The 21,324-nt window shown below is 47.2% G+C and overlaps 1 protein-coding gene across 1 annotated transcript in view; it reads left to right on the top strand.

Annotated features, from left to right (window-relative positions):
* Window positions 1-21,324, top strand: part of LOC126109458 (membrane-associated transporter protein-like) — a 182,763-nt gene that overhangs the window by 60,803 nt on the left and 100,636 nt on the right. Inside the window, exons 5-6 of the mRNA XM_049914487.1 lie at window positions 14,519-14,656; window positions 16,690-16,859. Coding sequence (XP_049770444.1) covers window positions 14,519-14,656; window positions 16,690-16,859 — 308 coding nt within the window. The remainder of the gene's footprint in view (window positions 1-14,518; window positions 14,657-16,689; window positions 16,860-21,324) is intronic.

Genomic DNA, 21,324 nt, shown 5'->3' with positions numbered 1-21,324 from the left:
TGCAGACGTACACATTTTTCACAAAGCTGACGCCATGATTCCATGGCAGCTGCGAAGGCTTCTTTAGGAGTCTGTTTTGACCACTGGAAAATCGCTGAGGCAATAGCAGCACGGCTGGTGAATGTGCGGCCACGGAGAGTGTCTTTCATTGTCGGAAAAAGCCAAAACTCACTAGGAGCCAGGTCAGGTGAGTAGGGAGCATGAGGAATCACTTCAAAGTTGTTATCACGAAGAAACTGTTGCGTAACGTTAGCTCGATGTGCAGGTGCGTTGTCTTGGTGAAACAGCACACGCGCAGCCCTTCCCGGACCTTTTTGGTGCGGTGCAGGAAGGAATTTGTTCTTCGAAACATTTTCGTAGGATGCACCTGTTACCGTAGTGCCCTTTGGAACGCAATGGGTAAGGATTACGCCCTCGCTGTCCCAGAACATAGACACCATCATTTTTTCAGCACTGGCGGTTACCCGAAATTTTTTCTCTCTCTTTTACCCAGTTAGTGGTTGAATTTCCAAAAATGATGAAACATGTTTTTTGTAGTTTCTGACTGAGAAACCAAATACGAGTTTTCGTAGTTCTACCTTCAAAATTTACTTAATATTGACATACTTTCAAGAAAAAAAAACTTTCATCCTCTATTTCTACCTCCTTAGCAGTGGAATTTTGGGCAATCCCTTCTTAAATGATGCCTAGAGTATAAGATTCACACTTTCACCAAATTTCAAGTTTCTGTTCTCAGCAGTAAGGGCTGGGCGATGGTGAGCCAGTCACGCACTCACTCAGTCAGGACATTGCTTTTTATATATGGGGTGATTCAAACGTAACTGTACATACAGGGTGTTTATAAATGAATATCAGGTTTTTAACACTTTATAATATTTATTGCATTAAACTTCCTGTTATAAATGATATGTCAAATGAAAGAGCAACTCAAACATATTTACCAAGATCCTTATAAATGGTCACTGGCATAGCAAAGTACGCGATTGGTTGAACTTCACTGTACCCAAGCGCTGGATTGGCCGCAAGGGGCCCAATGACAGGGCTTGTTTTGCATGGCCTCCACGTTCACCCGACCTAACGCCATGCGATTTTTTGCTTTGGGGCTTCATCAAGGATCGTGTGTGCGTGCCTCCGCGACCAGCAGACTTTCCTGAATTAAGAAATCGGATTGAAGCAGCTGTTGCTACAATCACTGAAGACACACTTTTCAACGTTTGGGAAGAACTCGGCTATGGACTTGATGTGTGCCGTGTGACAAATGGTGCTCACATTGAACATTAGAAGGTTCTTGGTAAAACTGTTTGAGTTGCTCTTTCAGTTGACATATCATTTATAACTGTAAGTTTTGTATAATGAATATTATAAAGTGTTAAAACCCCGATATTTATTTAGAAACCCCCTGTACTTCATGTGTGTTATGTATGCATCAAAATATGAGTAAAATATTAAATAAACTGATGTGTGAAACTGCTTTATTTGTGATTTATCATGCGTAACATCATTTGTGGTAGACATTATCTCAGGGGCTAGTACAGGCTTCTGATGCATCGTGTTCACCTGCATGTGGACTGATGTTGCTTTTCGACCTCTGTGCCCCTGCATATTTCAGCTGGCACTCAAGAGAGTATCCATAAAACTAAGAAACTAAACTCTACCCAGACAGGTCATGAAGGCCCAGCAGTAGCACCTGCCTGCCATGTCATCCTCACCCCACAGACGTCACAGGATACGGATATTGCGGGTGGGGGTGGGGGGGGGAGAGGGGGAGCAAGCAGTGAGCACACCACTCTCCCGGCCGTAAGTCAGTTTACGAGACAGGAGCCGCTACTTCTCAATCAACTAGCTCCTCAGTTTGCCTCACAAGGGCTGAGTGCATCAGACTTGCCAACAATGCTCGGCAGACCGGATGGTCACCCATCCAAGTACTAACCCAGCCCGACAGCACTTAATTTCGGTTATCTGATGGGCACCAGTGTTGCGACCGCGGCAAGGCCGTCGACTCAGTGTCAATCTTCCCGATAAGTGGACAGATCGTGCGGGACCAGTTGCTTGACCCTCGGCTTCCACCTGTGGGGCTGCCCCGAGGAGGTCATGTATGGTGTCTCAGTTGAGTATCTAGTGCAAACTGCAGCAACGAACTGAAAATGGCTGTGCAACTATGCAGAACGAGATGAATGGAGTCTGAAACATTCCAAGAGCGGAAACAAATCGAGCACACCACTGTCTTTGTCCACGTGGACATCATTTTGAACCTGGTACCTCGAACTAACCTACAGTACGTAGTAGTGTTGAATTTCGGGTCACTTCGTGTTGCTGACTTCTCAGAAGAATTAATTTTTTGTTGCACTTGTGATCTGTACGTTACTCATAACTCTCGAATAAGCAGTTTCAGTCAAAACTTTATTTTTTACTCTTATTTTGGTGCATACATTACACCCAAGAAGTGAGTACAGCTGCTTCTTAATTACCCTGTGTATGCAGTGTGCTCTAAAATTCTCGTAAGCAAGTTCTAGGACTTTTAGAGGGAGCAACTAGACAACATTTTGAACAGGAACCCATGTCTGCAAACGCACCGCTTCCATGCTACAGCCATTGGAAAACATGTTTGTTAGGTAGGTATGCAGCAGGGTGGTTACGTCAGACCGGCTGGTGTCATCTGTCCTCCCTCTCTGATACAGTTTGAGGCTCATTCATTCGTCTGTGAGTAGTGGGGCTATGTTCGTATGAGGCCATTTTGTTAGTGCAGGTTGCCTAATGTAGGCAACCCGCACTAACAAAATGGCCTTGTACGAACATAGCCCCACTACTTCTGTGAGTGTTAGAGCAACACGTTTGCAGAATACACCGACATGATCCTTCTGAATGGCGAAGCTCCCGTTAATGTAAGAGCTGCTTGCTGCCTATATCAATATCGTACTCCATTGCATACGCTTTCCACCATAGTTACACAACAGCTTTGCAAAAGGGTACCTTCATGGTAGTCAGGCTCCAAGGAGACCGCCGTAGACCCAGGTTGGAAATTGGAAATTGGTGGTAAGTTCTTGTGGGACGAAACTGAGGTTCTCGGTCTGTAGGCTTACACACTACTTAATCTAACTTAAATGGACTTATGCTGAGGACAACACACACACCCATGCCTGAGGGAGGACTCAAACCTCTGAGGGGGGGACAGAGGGGGGGGGGGGAAGAGAACTGTGTGAACCATGGCAAGGCACCCTAGACCGCGCAGCTACCCCACACAGCCCGGCATTGGACAACAACAGTGTTTGTGAAAACAAATTAAGGTTTCTTTTTGTTTCTTTGCTTATTAATGAGTGGAACTTTAAAACAAGTGATGTACCGAATCACACCTTATAATTTACTCATATGGTCACATTACCAACGTGCTTCCAAATATTTGTAGTACAGAAACGGTGTGTTACCAGACATGGATTCCCATTCGAAATACTACACGCATCAAAAAAAGTTTTGCATGACTTCGGTTCTGAGAGTTCTGGAACCTGTACAGAAAACTGGAAAAGATACCAACATAAACATCATTTCTGGCCTTTTTATTGCTCATGCAAACAACACATTGCATGTCATACCAACATACAGCGAGACCAGAGGTGGTGGTCCAGACTGCCATGCACACCTGTACCTCTAATACCCAGTGGCACGTCCTCTTGCATTGATGCATACCTGTGTTCGTCATCGCATACTATCCACAAGTTTATCAAGATGCTGTTGGTCCAGATTGTCCCACTCCTCAACGGCGATTCAGCATGGATCATGTCGTCCATAAACAGCCCTTTACAATCTAATCCAAGCTTGTTCCATAGCGTTCATGTCTGGAGAACATGCTGGTCACTCTATTCAAGCGATGTCATTACCCCGAAGGAAGTCATTCGCAAGATGTGCTCGATGGGGGCGCGAATTTTCGTCCATGATGAAGAATGCCTCGCCAATATGCTGTCGATATGGTTCCACTATCGGTCGGAGGATGGCATTCATGTGTTGTACAGCCGTTATGGCGCCTTCTGTGACTACCAGCAGCATATGTCAGCCCCACATATTGGCACTCTAAAACAGCAGGGACCCCCTCACCTTAGTGCACCCGCTAGACAGTGCGTCTAAAGCGTTCAGCCCAACCTAGTTGTCTCCAAACATGATTGTCTGGTTGAAGGCATATGCGACACCCATCAGTGAAGAGAACGTGATGCCAATCCTGAGCGGTCCATTCGGCATGTTGTTGGACCCATCTGTTCCATGCTGCACGGTGTCGTGGTTGCAAAGGTGGACCTCATCATGGATCTCGGGAGTGAAGTTGCGCATCATGCAGCCTATTGCACATAATTTGAGTCGTAACACGACGTCCTGTGGCTGCACGAAAAGCATTATTCAACATGGTGGCGTTGCTGTCAGGGTTCCTCCGAGTCATAAACAGTAGGTAGCGGTCATCCGCTGCAGTAGTAGCCCTTGGGCGGGTTGAGCGAGGCATGTCATCGACAGTTCCTGTCTCTCTGTATCTCCTCCATGTCCGAACAACATCGCTTTGGTCCACTCCGTGACGCCTGGACACTTACCTTGCTTAGATCTCTTCCTGGCACAAAGTAACAATGCGGACGCGATCGAACCGCGGTATTGACCGTCTAGGCATGGTTGTACTACAGAAAACACGAGCTGTGTACCTCCTTCCTGGTGGAATGACGAACTGATTGCCTGTCGGTCCTTCTTCGTCTAATAGACGCTGCTCATGCATGGTTGTTTACATCTCTTGGTGGGTTTAGTGAGATCCCTGAACAGTCAAAAGTAATGTGTGTGTGTTACAATAACCACAGTGAACGTCTGTCTTTAGGAGTTCTGGGAACTGGGGTGATGTAAAACTTTTTTTCATGTGTGTATCTACTGAGTCCCTACAAGGTTTAGAGCACCCTGTATAGCACTGCCGGTTATTTATGGGAATTGCATGACCTCAGAACAGACATCTTGTGCTTGAACCCTAATAAGGGCTTATCAAATACACGCCACGCAGGATCGCTGCTACATTGCTTCCTAAAGGTGGACCAGCGTGCTATTAGGTAAGTGGCCATAATGTTTCAGCCCAGTTGTGTACGTCTGGAGATACGAGTACATCCTTCTAGAGGAACAAGGCGTTCACTTGGGCTGCCTGTGTGCTGATACTGCCGTTGGCGCTCAGTACGGTCAGCCCCCATGACCCGTGTAGTGAAGTGCGGCTGGAAAGCTTGAGATGCGTGCCATCTCCTTCCATCTCCGCTACCTGCGGGAGTCTAGCATTCCACCTTATTCAGGCTGTTTCAGGAGGAAACACAGTGAAACGCTCCATACAATATGTGTCCAGTTGGCGAACGCAACATTTGTCTGTGGATGAACGCTGACTGCCATTTACAGTCTGCTGCAATACGGCCCTTGTTTGCATCGTTCACACTCCATTGAATGCCTGAATTTTTCTCATGTCAGGTGAATGTGAAAGCCTTACGAATGTAACAGCTCGGCTTACCTATGAGAATGTTGCAAATGAGTGCTGACTGTTCTGTGCACAAGTTGATTAGCCCATACCTCAAGATGGACTTGTTTCCAGACATGAGCTTATAGCACTATTTTGTAATACTGACTGGACTGTCCGCTGAAAAAACATGAGTGAGACACCTCCTAAACCCGCTGGGCAGAACACGTGCTTAGGATTGTGGAAAGGGCCAAATAACGTGTCGGTCAAGTTCACCCAAAATTGTAATTTATTGTAATTTAATAACACCTTTAAACCAAAACGGCACATAGCCAAGCCTTTAGAACTACGAGTTTCCAAAAGGCAATTTTTCTGTGGCTGTAGGCCTCCAAACAAGAAATCTTAAAGCAACAAGATTCTCAACTGGTAAAAACATGCAGTTAAAATTGCAAATAAAATAATTAACATAGATATACGCACAGCATGGCTGAGAGCCTCAAGGCAATGGTGAATAGACAAACATAAACAAGATGCAATACAAAAGGCTGAAGGCCCACAGTAAAACTTTCAAGATTTTAAAATAAATTACCTTAACCTTTCAAAGGCAGAAGGCCGAAACGATACTTTTTTTTTTTTAGAATAAGGATTTAAGTGGCTGAAGGACCACAATTGATTTTCCAAAATTCAAAATCCATAAAATCCAATAGAAATACGATTTTTTTAAATCATTGGCCATGATAGATTATAAACAGACAACTAAACACCAGTGAGAAGGACAATAAAGACACTCAGAAGCCCCCATGGAGGTCGGTCTGCCCTCGTTCACTTAGGTGAGACAGGTGGTGAACCCAACTACACTTGATCCGTCGGAATCCAACCAGGGGACAGCCACGGCCCGACCGAAACAACGACTTGCTTGCCACCAATCGGTACATGAGTACTCAAACACTAAAGGTTACGAACGTTACTATCCACAATGAAATATGTATTAGCTGTCAAAACTACACACTATGTTGGACAGCGACAAAAGATGAGGAAAGGACGCTGCCTAAAACTGCGTTAGTGGCCAGGGCAGGTAACTGGAACACTAACGGCCACAAGGCAGAAAATACCGCTGGTGCACTTAAATTGTAGTCAGCCAATATACACTCCTGGAAATGGAAAAAAGAACACATTGACACCGGTGTGTCAGACCCACCATACTTGCTCCGGACACTGCGAGAGGGCTGTACAAGCAATGATCACACGCACGGCACAGCGGACACACCAGGAACCGCGGTGTTGGCCGTCGAATGGCGCTAGCTGCGCAGCATTTGTGCACCGCCGCCGTCAGTGTCAGCCAGTTTGCCGTGGCATACGGAGCTCCATCGCAGTCTTTAACACTGGTAGCATGCCGCGACAGCGTGGACGTGAACCGTATGTGCAGTTGACGGACTTTGAGCGAGGGCGTATAGTGGGCATGCGGGAGGCCGGGTGGACGTACCGCCGAATTGCTCAACACGTGGGGCGTGAGGTCTCCCCAGTACATCGATGTTGTCGCCAGTGGTCGGCGGAAGGTGCACGTGCCCGTCGACCTGGGACCGGACCGCAGCGACGCACGGATGCACACCAAGACCGTAGGATCCTACGCAGTGCCGTAGGGGACCGCACCGCCACTTCCCAGCAAATTAGGGACACTGTTGCTCCTGGGGTATCGGCGAGGACCATTCGCAACCGTCTCCATGAAGCTGGGCTACGGTCCCGCACACCGTTAGGCCGTCTTCCGCTCACGCCCCAAGATCGTGCAGCCCGCCTCCAGTGGTGTCGCGACAGGCGTGAATGGAGGGACGAATGGAGACGTGTCGTCTTCAGCGATGAGAGTCGCTTCTGCCTTGGTGCCAATGATGGTCGTATGCGTGTTTGGCGCCGTGCAGGTGAGCGCCACAATCAGGACTACATACGACCGAGGCACACAGGGCCAACACCCGGCATCATGGTGTGGGGAGCGATCTCCTACACTGGCCGTACACCACTGGTGATCGTCGAGGGGACACTGAATAGCGCACGGTACATCCAAACCGTCATCGAACCCATCGTTCTACCATTCCTAGACCGGCAAGGGAACTTGCTGTTCCAACAGGACGATGCATGTCCGCATGTATCCCGTGCCACCCAACGTGCTCTAGAAGGTGTAACTCAACTACCCTGGCCAGCAAGATCTCCGGATCTGTCCCCCATTGAGCATGTTTGGGACTGGATGAAGCGTCGTCTCACGCGGTCTGCACGTCCAGCACGAACGCTGGTCCAACTGAGGCGCCAGGTGGAAATGGCATGGCAAGGCGTTCCACAGGACTACATCTAGCATCTGTACGATCGTCTCCATGGGAGGATAGCAGCCTGCATTGCTGCGAAAGGTGGATATACACTGTACTAGTGCCGACATTGTGCATGCTCTGTTGCCTGTGTCTATGTGCCTGTGGTTCTGTCAGTGTGATCATGTGATGTATCTGACTCCAGGAATGTGTCAATAAAGTTTCCCCTTCCTGGGACAATGAATGACCCTGTGTGCCTCGGTCGTATGTAGTCCTGATTGTGGCGCTCACCTGCACGGCGCCAAACACGCATACGACCATCATTGGCACCAAGGCAGAAGCGACTCTCATCGCTGAAGACGACACGTCTCCATTCGTCCCTCCATTCACGCCTGTCGCGACACCACTGGAGGCGGGCTGCACGATGTTGGGGCGTGAGCGGAAGACGGCCTAACGGTGTGCGGGACCGTAGCCCAGCTTCATGGAGACGGTTGCGAATGGTCCTCGCCAATACCCCAGGAGCAACAGTGTCCCTAATTTGCTGGGAAGTGGCGGTGCGGTCCCCTACGGCACTGCGTAGGATCCTACGGTCTTGGCGTGCATCCGTGCGTCGCTGCGGTCCGGTCCCAGGTCGACGGGCACGTGCGCCTTCCGCCGACCACTGGCGACAACATCGATGTACTGTGGAGACCTCACGCCCCACGTGTTGAGCAATTCGGCGCTACGTCCACCCGGCTTCCCGCATGCCCACTATACGCCCTCGCTCAAAGTCCGTCAACTGCACATACGGTTCACGTCCACGCTGTCGCGGCATGCTACAAGTGTTAAAGACTGCGATGGAGCTCCGTATGCCACGGCAAACTGGCTGACACTGACGGCGGCGGTGCACAAATGCTGCGCAGCTAGCGCCATTCGACGGCCAACACCGCGGTTCCTGGTGTGTCCGCTGTGCCGTGCGTGTGATCATTGCTTGTACAGCCGTCTCGCAGTTTCCGGAGCAAGTATGGTGGGTCTGACACACCGGTGTCAATGTGTTCTTTTTTCCATTTCCAGGAGTGTAACTCCAACTACACACACACAACCTGACAAACACTTGCATGAAGACCTGAACGATACCCGACAGTAACTAAGCACGCATGAAGACAAATCGGGAGTCAATGCACACACACACAGCCGACTCGTGAATGATCAGCGAGACAAAACGCGACCGACGATCCACCAAGACTGTGGCCCGGCTCAAGTGATGCGTGGCGGTAATATTCGAGCGAGCCATGTCGACGCAGACGTCACTGCTGCTCCAACCCGACTGCACCAGTGCCGCATTGCAATTCCCCGACTTCAGGTCCAGACTGCGCTCCCGACGCGTTCCAACCGACTGCAGACCCGAACTTGTGACCCGAACTGGTCTGCCACAGACAACGGCCGGGTAGTTGTAACCTCCCCATAGAATTATTTAAATTAAAAACCATGAACCAAGTGTAACCTCCGCCCAAAGATAATAATTAAATGAATTTTATATATTGTAACCTCTGAACGAAATTGGCTCCCATTTATTATCTCTGTGCAGAAATGCATTCACATTTAATGTAACCACAAAATTCAATTGCTAAACCCGGAAATGATAAAAAAATTCAGTAACCTGGTAAATTTTATGACGACACTAACGCTGCGCCTCGGCCCTGTATTCTGGATAAAGAAGGAAAAATTCTTACCTCAACAAAAACTGCCTACTGCAGACTACTGAAGACTACACAAGACTACTGCCGACTAGCGACAAGCAACAACTAACTACATACTACTCTCTGGTCAGAGGCTCTGCCATGCCTCGCCCATCGCCGGCAACGCATACGTCTTACAAAGCAATAGCAGTCGAGCAAAGATAGTACGAGATCAGATATATCGATACGCGCTGCTAACGCCGCTCACGGTCAGGCAAAGCAGCAACTCAGTGACAGTACTAATTTAAATTAACGTAGTGAGGTGAAAGTACGTTAAAAACATGATGTAAAATACATCATGGCAGGAACATGAGCCACACACGGTCAATGAGATACTTATTTTTAAAGACTGTCTATATGTCAGTAGTTTTTTTTTCGCCTGTCGGGCTGTTCAAGTAATGACCATGTAGGGTCTGGCACTTTTTAGCTAAGTACCAGGCTAGTCAATAGAGCGACAGTTGGAATTCCAACCTGGAATATTTTGGAGGGAATTTGCGGTTATGCAATTTACCTTAAAAGCGAGGGAAACTTTCTGAAAACCTTGGTCAGAACTGAGGGGAGGGGGGGCTGGTACTATTTTCAAATTTCAATTTGAGACAATATGTCCCACTCACGAATTTATGAGGGTAAGTCAATTATTATCCGCAATTTAGTTATATTTTTGTTTATTTTGGTAATACTGTCGTTTTACGTTGATGACGCATGCTTTGTTTATTTGTTGTTATATCTTTACAATTTTCAAGCTGCTACGTTAGTTCCGTTATCGCTGCCGTGCTGTTAATCATGGCTGCTCCGCTGTCCATTTGCACCAAAGAAGGGCCACGTTCTGTGATCCGTATTTTTGTGGCCGGAAGGCGTATCAGGGGCCGAAATTCATCGAAGACTTTCGGTACAATACGGGAACAGTGTTTTGCCACAATGGAGTGTCTACGAATGGATTGAAAAATTCCGAAATGGTTGCACAAGTGTTACGCACGATGAAGGAGCCGGACGACCGTTTACCGCGACAAATGAAGAAACCACTGAGCGTTCACGTGAAATGACTCTCTTTTAGACGAATAACTATTGACGAAGTGGCACATCGTCTGCAAATTAGTCACGGTGCTGCCTACGAAATCATCCACAACAGACTTGGGTTTCATACAGTTCGTGCAAGATGGGTCCCAAAACAACTCACACTGTTGCATAAACAAACTCGCCTGGGCATCTGCAAAAAAACATTTGGATCGCTATGGTAGCGAAGGGGACAACTTCTTAGACAGGATCATTACTGGTGACGAAACATGGATGCATCATTACGATCCGGAGGGTAAACGGCAGAGTATGGGATGGAAACATCGAAATTCGCCATGCAGGAAATAGTTGAAGACCCAAGCGTCCGCAGGAAAACTGATGCTTACGGTTTTTTGGGACGCACAAGGTCCAGTACTGGAACATTATGGGGAAAGGAGCACCACAACAAACAGTGTACGTTACAGTGAGATGCTTACTTCCAGGCGAAAGCCTGCAATTCGAAGCAGGCGCCGAGGATTGCTGTCAAAAGGTGTTGTGTTGTTGTACGACAATGCCCGTCCAAATACTGCTGCCCACACTGCTGAAACTCTCCAGAAACTCAAATTTGAAGTACTGGATCATCCTACATATTGTCCCGATCTACGCCTTCCGACTATCACTTGTTTGGTCCACTCAAACAGGCATTAAGGGGTCGTAGATTTGCCTCGGACGAAGCAGTGAAAGAAGCGGCGCATTCCTGGCTCGCAGTTCAACCTAGAACCTTCTTTTATGAGGGCATCAGGAAGCATGTACAACGATGGACAAAGTGCGTTGAAACGCAAGGAGACTATTTCGAAAAATGATGTTCCTGTAAGTTCCCTATTTAATTACAATAAAATTTCATTATTACTTTGCGGAAACACTAAACAATGTGAAGAGTATCTGACCATCAGTGTAATTTCTCAGGCAGCTAAACTCTTGCTGAGAGTGTTGAACAGAAGGCTATATGGCAAGCTGGATAGAGGAATTGCAGAGGAGCAGTCCGGATTTAGAAGAGGAAAAGGAACAAGAGATGCTATTGGCCTGTTAATAACTATAGGGGAAAGATATATGGAAAAAGGCAGAGAAATCTTTGCTGTTTTTATAGATTTAGAAAAGGCTTTTGACAGAGTTCAGTGGAACAAGCTGATGGATATTTTGAAGAGGAAGGGAGCAGAATGGAAAGAGAGATGACTGATACAGAATCTATATTTACACCAGAAAGTAAGGATAAGGATTGGAAATGAAATGTCAGAAGGAAGCAGCATTGGACAAGGTGTTAGACAAGGTTGTTGCCTTTCTCCACTGTTGTTTAATGCATACCTTGAAGAGATTATTGCGAAAGGCTTATATGGGAAAAGAGGATTATGTATTGGTGGAAAGAGAATAGAATGTATAAAATTTGCTGATGACATGGTATTAGTGGAAGAAAGTGAGCGGACAGAGAATAACATGCTGAAAGATCAGCATGAAGCTTGTGTGGAATATGGGGTGCAAATAAACACAGCAAAAACAAAGAGTATGGTCATCAGTACAAGACGCAGACTGTCCAATATTAAAATAGGACGATCTACCATTAGCCAAGTAAGTGAATTTAAATATCTCGGAAGCACAACAACTGAAGACTTGAGATGTCACCAGGAGGTGAAAACTCGAATTGCCATAGCGAAGGAAGCATTCAACAGAAAGAGGAGACATTTATGTGGCAAGTTAGATAAAGGTCTAAGGAAAAAGCAAATGTTTTGTCTGGAGTGTGGCACTATATGGGGCAGAAACATGGACGTTGAGACGAGAGGATGATAAAAGGTTAGAAGCATTTGAGATGTGGATGTGGAGGAGAATGGAGAGAATAAGCTGGATGGAAAGAGTGAGTAATGAAAAAGTATTGGAAAGGGTCGGTGAGAGAAGATGTCCGCTAAGATTGTAAGAGAAAGGAAAAAGAATTGGTTGGAACATTCATTGAGAAGGAAGTGCTTGCTAGCAGATGCTTTGGAAGGACTGGTTTGTAGGAGAAGACTGAGAGGAAGAAGGAGATACAAGATGATAGACGACATAAAGGGAAGAGGAAATTATGCAGACCTGAAAGAGGATGGCAGAAGACCGGACAGCCTGGAGAACTACCCTGTGAAAACCTGCCTTTTGGCAGAACACTGATGATGACTTTGCAGATAATAATTGACTTACCCTCGTAAAACCTCAGTTATAATGTATTTGTATATACAGGGTGTTACAAAAAGGTACGGCCAAACTTTTAGGAAACATTCCTCACACACAAATAAAGAAAAGATGTTATGTGGACATGTGTCCGGAAACGCTTAATTTCCATGTTATAGCTCATTTTAGTTTCGTCAGTATGTACTGTACTTCCTCGATTCACCGCCAGTTGGCCCAATTGAAGGAAGGTAATGTTGACTTCGGTGCTTGTGTTGACATGCGACTCATTGCTCTACAGTACTAGCATCAAGCACATCAGTACGTAGCATCAACAGGTTAGTGTTCATCACGAACGTGGTTTTGCAGTCAGTGCAATGTTTACAAATGCGGAGTTGGCAGATGCCCATTTGATGTATGGATTAGCACGGGGCAACAGCCGTGGCGCGGTGCATTTGTATCGAGACAGATTTCCAGAACGAAGGTGTCCCAACAGGAAGACGTTCGAAGCAATTGATCGGCGTCTTAGGGAGCACGGAACATTCCAGCCTATGACTCGCGACTGGGGAAGACCTAGAACGACGAGGACACCTGCAATGGACGAGGCAATTCTTCGTGCAGTTGACGATAACCCTAATGTCAGCGTCAGAGAAGTTGCTGCTGTACAAGGTAACGTTGACCACGCCACTGTATGGAGAGTGCTACGGGAGGATCAGTTGTTTCCGTACCATGTACAGCGTGTGCAGGCACTATCAGCAGCTGATTGGCCTCCACGGGTACACTTCTGCGAATGGTTCATCCAACAATGTGTCAATCTTCAGTGCAAATGTTCTCTTTACGGATGAGGCTTCATTCCAACGTGATCAAATTGTAAATTTTCGCAATCAACATGTGTGGGCTGACGAAAATGCGTACGCAATTGTGCAATCACGTCATCAACACAGATTTTCTGTGAACGTTTGGGCAGGCATTGTTGGTGATTTATCGATTGGGCCCCATGTTTTTCCACCTGCGCTCAATGGAGCACGTTATCATGATTTCATACGGGATACTCTACCTGTGCTGCTAGAACATGTGCCTTTACAAGTACGACACAACATGTGGTTCATGCACGATGGAGCTCCTGCACATTTCAGTCGAAGTGTTCGTACGCTTCTCAACAACAGATTCGGTGACCGATGGATTGATAGAGGCGGACCAATTCCACGGCCTCCACGCTCTCCTGACCTCAACCCTCTTGACTTTCATGTATGGGGGGCATTTGAAAGCTCTTGTCTACGCAACCACGGTACCAAATGTAGAGACTCTTCGTGCTCGTATTGTGGACGGCTGTGATACAATACGCCATTCTCCGGGGCTGCATCAGCGCATCAGGGATTCCATGCGATGGAGGGTGGATGCATGTATCCTCGCTAACAGAGGACATTTTGAATATTTCCTGTAACAAAGTATTTGAAGTCACGCTGGTACGTTCTGTTGCTGTGTGTTTCCATTCCATGATTAATGTGATTTGAAGAGAAGTAATAAAATGAGCTCTAACTTGGAAAGTAAGCGTTTCCGGACACATGTCCACATAACATCTTTTCTTTCTTTGTGTGTGAGGAATGTTTCCTGAAAGTTTGGCCGTACCTTTTTGTAACACCCTGTATGTGTGTGTTCAGGGAGATGGGGGTGGGGGGGGGCGGCAGTGGGGGGAGGAGAAGGGAGTCGTCAGTGTGCTTATACTGAGTAAAGTCAATATCCGGCCAGACTTGTAGGGTGTACTCACGACGATTGATCACAGTGCACGGCGACTGACGTTTTACATTTCTTGTCGGTTGAGTTAGAGACTGAAAGTTTACAGGGACGAGATGTTGGTGTTGTGTTGTTTTGTATGGCAGGCCGCGTGCTGGGCGGACACGTGCGGGCTGTCTTCACGCTGATCACATTCATCTTCGTGGCGTGCGTCACGTACACCGTGACCAGCTTCCGGGAGATACCGCTGGACGTGCTGGAGGCAGACGAGGCTCGACAGCAGCTGCACAGCCAACAGGTGAGTCCAGCTGCTGGACACTCCAGCGGCTAGCTGCATCTCCACTGGACATGACTGCCGAAAACGTGCCGTTGTAGCAGCCAGATATTTCACGAGGCTGTTGCAGGTGGGCATGTGAACCTCACATTCACGTGGCATAAATGTTCAGCCGGCCGCGGTGGCCGAGCGGCTCTAGGCGCTTCAGTCCGGAACCGCGCTGCTGCTACGGTCGCAGGTTCGAATCGTGCCTGGAGCATGGATGTGTGTGATGTCCTTAGGTTAGTTAGGTTTAAGTAGTTCTAAGTCTAGGGGACTGATGACCTCAGATGTTAATTCTCATAGTGCTTTTTTATCAGTTTTATTATACAATCTGATAGTTAAATCAAAAAGTCGAAGCTACACTCTCCGAAGACCAGTTTCGATTCCGGAAAGATAGAGGAACCAGAGAAGCAATATTTGCTCTAAAACTAATAATAGAGAAAAGACTAGATAAGAACCTGAAAACATACATAGCTTTCGTAGATGTAGAGAAAGCCTTTCATAATGTTAAATGGGATAAGATGTTTGAGGTACTCAAAAAAGTAAGAATAGACCATAAAGATAGAAAAATGGTATGGAACCAGTACAAAAACGAGACAGCAGTTATCCGTGGACGGACAAAACAAGAAGAGGTGCAGATACGGAAAGGTGTCTGACAAGGTTGCGCACTATCCCCTGTTATCTTTAACGTATACATCGAAGAGGCGCTGAGAACAGTAAGGGAAAATTCACAGACAGATGTAGTAATTCATGGCCAACGAATAGATATGATAAGATATGCCGATGATATAGCTGTCCTGGCTGAAAGTGAAGAAGAGCTTGTAGTCTTACTGAATAAAATGGATAAAGTTATGGGTGAAGAATATAATATGAGAATTAATAAAGCAAAAACAAAAGTAATGGCATGTGACAAAGAAGATCAAGTGAAAGTCCAAGTTCATGTAGGCAATGAACTGCTTGAACAAGTTGATAAATTTACTTATCTGGGCAGTAATATTACCAGGGATGGAAGGAGCAAGGCAGAAGTGAGAAGTAGAATAGCTCAAGCAAAGGCTGCTTTTAACATGAAGAAAAACATATTAACATCTAAGAGCATCAGCCTTGAAATCAGGAAAAGATTTTTGAAATCATATGTGTGGAGTGTGGCATGCTATGGGTGTGAAACATGGACTCTCGGGACAGAGGAAGACCAGAAGCTAAATTCTTTTGAAATGTGGTGCTATAGACGCATGCTCAAAATAAAATGGATCGACAAGGTCACAAACGAAGTGGTTCTGGAAAGAGCAGGTGAGAAGAGAAGCTTCTGGAGTTTCATTGTTAAAAGAAGAGTGCAATTTACAGGCCATCTATTAAGACATAAAGGACTCCTGAACACAATCATAGAGGGATATGTCGAGGGAAAAAGACCAAGAGGAAGACCACGACTGAGGTACATGGATCAAATCGTGAAAGATGTGGGATGTAACACCTATAAAGAAATGAAGAGAAAAGCTGAAAGACGCACAGAATGGAGACAAGCTGCCATTGTAGCTGTTCCAAACCAATCGTTGGATTGACCACTACAGAAGAAGAAGAAGAAGAAAGTTAAGTCTCATTTGCTCAACAGCTTACAAAATAGTGTGGTTAAAGAATACAAAACAACTTTAAGACACTAACTCAACATTTCTCTTCCGAAGTTTAAGAGCTTTATAACATGTAAGAGAAATGAAAATTAACTTTTTTCTTTCGATTATATCAAGCAAGTATACAATCACTCAAAGTTATTTTTTATTAAACTTTGATTTTTATTCTATTCACATACAGTGAGAGTAAATTTTTATAGAACTGATGTTGCAAATGCACATCAAAATGTCCATGAAGACTGCTGCCGCTGCTTGGAGGATTCAGGGGTACAGCTACTCTTCACGGCAAAATAACTGACACTTCAGATTCTTCAGTTCTCCTTGTCCTTGTTTGTTGCTTCCGCTTTATTTTCTTTGGATTTTTCTTCCTGTTTTCTGTCACCTGCGGATCCATCCGCGTCCTTCCCCTTGGATTTATCTGATATTACTGCAACCTCTTCCTTACTTGCCTCGTCGAAGTTCTCAACAAGTTCAGGAACTTCGTCGTCTTCTTCAGTGCTAGCTTTGCCGCCTGCAGCACTGTTTGCCACACTCGATGCCAGGCGCTTTAATTGAGTCAAACCTTCAGTGCCCAACTGACTTAGAATATCCGGTAACATTGTAGTTTGCTTGGTTTCTCCAAGGCCAGTGATGGCAAATGTATTGGCCATAAAGACGCCTGGGCTTTAGGATTATTAAAGTGAATTACAGTACCGTCATCCTTGATCATATTTACTTCTTCGATGCCCGGTGTAGTATTTACTGAAAGCTTCTTCAACAAACTTTGCAACTTCTTGTCATTAGTGGCTGCGGTTGCATGAACAACCTTCTTCTTCCTTCGCGGTGTGCGTATCCCTCCAATCCGCACCTGGGCCTGTAGTTTCTTCAACTTTTCTTGGTTCATTTCTGCTGCCTTAACCACATATGATTAACACGTACACAAACAAATACTGAGCGTCCCTACAGTTGAAATACGGACTACTGCTAAGAGCCATTTCAACCATAAATGTTCGCAAAAACAGGCATAATATCTGCAGGGATACTGCAATCACTTGTTATACACTGCTAATTATAATCCGCCTTGATTGCAAAAAATGTTCAATCACACGACCGGTTTCGGTTCCTCAAGAACCATCTTCAGATCTGCGATTCCGGTTACAGGAGTAACCAGTCCACACTCAGCAACCTTCACATGCTGCATCACTTGCTTGGTCCACTCAAACAGGCAGTGGAGACGCACCATGTGAAGGTTGCTGAGTGTGGGCGGGTTACTCCTGTAAACGGAATTGCAGATCTGAAGATGGTTCTTGAGGAACCGAAACCGGTCATGTGAAGAAACATTTTTTGCAATCAAGACGGATTATAGGTGCCAGTGCATAAATCTTCTTTGCACTCATCTCGTGTCTTCTACAGTTGTGCGTCATTCGGAAAATATCAGAGTTGTGGATCTGTTGATTGTCGTCTCGACTGCAAAGAGTATCGCTACAAATGAGTGATAGGCTGATTAGTTGGGTTGTTTGGGGAAGGAGACCAGACAGCGAGGTCATCGGTCTCATCGGATTAGGGAAGGACGGGGAAGGAAGTCGGCCGTGCCCTTTCAAAGGAACCATCCCGTCATTTGCCTGGAGCGATTTAGAGAAATCACGGAAAACCTAAAGCAGGATGGCCGGACGCGGGATTGAACCGTCGTGCTCCCGAATGCATAGGCTGATTAGATATTGGCGATGAATAATTAAGACTTTCAGGGATGCCATAATGTTCTTAATTGCCACTGTCATTTGTGTACCATTCTTTTATCATAAGCTCTATGAAAACAGTCACACACAACTGAAGTGGAGTAAAACTCACTCTCACACTATACAGGGTGGTCGCAATTCCCGTTACGCACTTCTAGGACATGTAGAGGGTAGTGAGTACACAACATTTTGAATAGGAATCGTATCGTTTCCGTTCAACGACAGTTTCAGTTCAGATGTGTACCTCGTCAACGTCTACTTATGGCAAGAGAAACGTCCCAGAGTTCCCTGTCCTGGTATGCAACAGGGTAGACTCGATGACGTGTACTACGGCAAACGATCCCCAGATGTCACTTATTGTCCGCCTTGCTGTGAGACGGAGTCAATACCTGTACATCACCGATAGAGGAAACATGGTGCAGTACACGTTTGCGGAATACACAGACGTGCTCCTTGTGTACGGCGAAGCTGGAGGTAACGGGAGAGCTGCTAGTCGGCTGTATCACGAACGTTTTCCACACCGTCACGCTCCATCGCACAAACTGTCTGCCCAAGTTACACAACGGCTACGAGAAACTGGTACCTTCACCGTGAGGAGGCAGGACTGTGGGGCTCCACGGCGACGCCGTACTTCCGAATTTGAAGAAGGTGTACTGAGTCACATTGGAGATAGCCCGTCAAGGAGTTCGCGAACAATTGCGCGTGCAATGGCTGTTAGTCACAGTACCGTCTTGGACGTCCTGCATGAGCAACAATTACATCCGTTTGCAACACCTCCGTTTTTATCCCGACCTGATCTGATCGAATAGCAGTCCAATATTTATTAGTAACATGACCGTGAACCTAATGGGGCTGGTAATCGGAATTGACTGCTACGGAAGTTGTTACTTTCCAGTTCGTTCTGCTGAATGTCTGGTAATGAGGAACACCAACACAGTTTTACTAATTACGAACTTATATTCTTCTCAAAACACAAAAAAGGAGACAGCCACTGCCTTCGCCATACACATCTAATTACGGCTAATCGCAGCACAGGCTTTCTTCGTTTTCCATTATCGTCACACGCTAATCCATCACTGCATTTAACACTGCAATCCAAGGTTAGGCCGGCGCGGTAGACGCCAAACCAAATATCGGCACTAGTAACGTCACTGATCACTTTCGTAATGACACTTCAGCACTTTCCCGGCATTAATCTATTACATAGGGGTCTAACCACGGCGATGGCGACACCCTTCTCCGTTAAAGCCCTGTATTTCAACAATGGCCTTCACACACACATACCCGCCAACCACACTGGCGCATCTAGACACTCGATCTCTCAACACGTCACAATCCATCATTCGTCCTATCGACCAGTGCCAAGTGCAAAGTTATACACTCCTGCAAATTGAAATAAGAACACCGTGAATTTATTGTCCCAGGAAGGGGAAACTTTATTGACACATTCCTGGGGTCAGATACATCACATGATCACACTGACAGAACCACAGGCACATAGACACAGGCAACAGAGCATGCACAATGTCGGCACTAGTACAGTGTATATCCACCTTTCGCAGCAATGCAGGCTGCTATTCTCCTATGGAGACGATCGTAGAGATGCTGGATGTAGTCCTGTGGAACGGCTTGCCATGCCATTTCCACCTGGCGCCTCAGGTGGACCAGCGTTCGTGCTGGACGTGCAGACCGCGTGAGACGACGCTTCATCCAGTCCCAAACATGCTCAATGGGGGACAGATCCGGAGATCTTGCTGGCCAGGGTAGTTGACTTACACCTTCTAGAGCACGTTGGGTGGCACGGGATACATGCGGACGTGCATTGTCCTGTTGGAACAGCAAGTTCCCTTGCCGGTCTAGGAATGGTAGAACGATGGGTTCGATGACGGTTTGGATGTACCGTGCACTATTCAGTGTCCCCTCGACGATCACCAGTGGTGTACGGCCAGTGTAGGAGATCACTCTCCACACCATGATGCCGGGTGTTGGCCCTGTGTGCCTCGGTCGTATGCAGTCCTGATTGTGGCGCTCACCTGCACGGCGCCAAACACGCATACGACCATCATTGGCACCAAGGCAGAAGCGACTCTTATCGCTGAAGACGACACGTCTCCATTCGTCCCTCCATTCACGCCTGTCGCGACACCACTGGAGGCGGGCTGCACGATGTTGGGGCGTGAGCGGAAGACGGCCTAACGGTGTGCGGGACCGTAGCCCAGCTTCATGGAGACGGTTGCGAATGGTCCTCGCCGATACCCCAGGAGCAACAGTGTCCCTAATTTGCTGGGAAGTGGCGGTGCGGTCCCCTACGGCACTGCGTAGGATCCTACGGTCTTGGCGTGCATCCGTGCGTCGCTGCGGTCCTGTCCCAGGTCGACAGGCACGTGCACCTTCCGCCGACCACTGGCGACAACATCGATGTACTGTGGAGACCTCACGCCCCACGTGTTGAGCAATTCGGCGGTACGTCCACCCGGCCTCCCGCATGCCCACTATACGCCCTCGCTCAAAGTCCGTCAACTGCACATACGGTTCGCGTCCACGCTGTCGCGGCATGCTACCAGTGTTAAAGACTGCGATGGAGCTCCGTATGCCACGGCAAACTGGCTGACACTGACGGCGGCGGTGCACAAATGCTGCGCAGCTAGCGCCATTCGACGGCCAACACCGCGGTTCCTGGTGTGTCCGCTGTGCCGTGCGTGTGATCATTGCCTGTACAGCCCTCTCGCAGTGTCCGGAGCAAGTATGGTGGGTCTGACACACCGGTGTCAATGTGTTCTTTTTTCCATTTCCAGGAGTGTAGTAAGGGCCTATGGACCCCTTACACGTTCCACTTACAAAGGGTACACGCTTTGGGTCCAGCAGACTTTCCACAACGCGTCGCCTTCTGCACACGGTTCCTGCACCGTTGCTTCGACGCGCCCCTGTTTCCACGTCGAGTTCTCTTCACAGATGAATGTAGGTTCACGACGGATTGTCTTCTGAATGCTCGAAATAGCCACGTCTGGGCGGACGAAAACCCTCATGCCCCGCATGTTCAGGGATTTCAAGACAGGTTTGGAATTAACGTGTGGACAGGTATTCTGGACGGTCATGTGATTGGACCATACATCCTTCCATACAAACTCACGGGTCCCGCATACGTAGTCTCCCTAGGACACGTAATGGACCCGTTCTTGGAAGCTGTGCTATTGAATGCCCATCAGGAAATGTGGTTTCAGCATGATGGAGCACCACCTCACTTTTCACTGCCGGTCCGGAGACATCTCAACAGACGGTATGGTGAAAGATGGATAGGC

Source organism: Schistocerca cancellata, chromosome 12 (assembly GCF_023864275.1).
Source record: "Schistocerca cancellata isolate TAMUIC-IGC-003103 chromosome 12, iqSchCanc2.1, whole genome shotgun sequence".
Taxonomy (NCBI): domain Eukaryota; kingdom Metazoa; phylum Arthropoda; class Insecta; order Orthoptera; family Acrididae; genus Schistocerca; species Schistocerca cancellata.
This window is presented reverse-complemented; position numbering and strand designations above follow the sequence as displayed.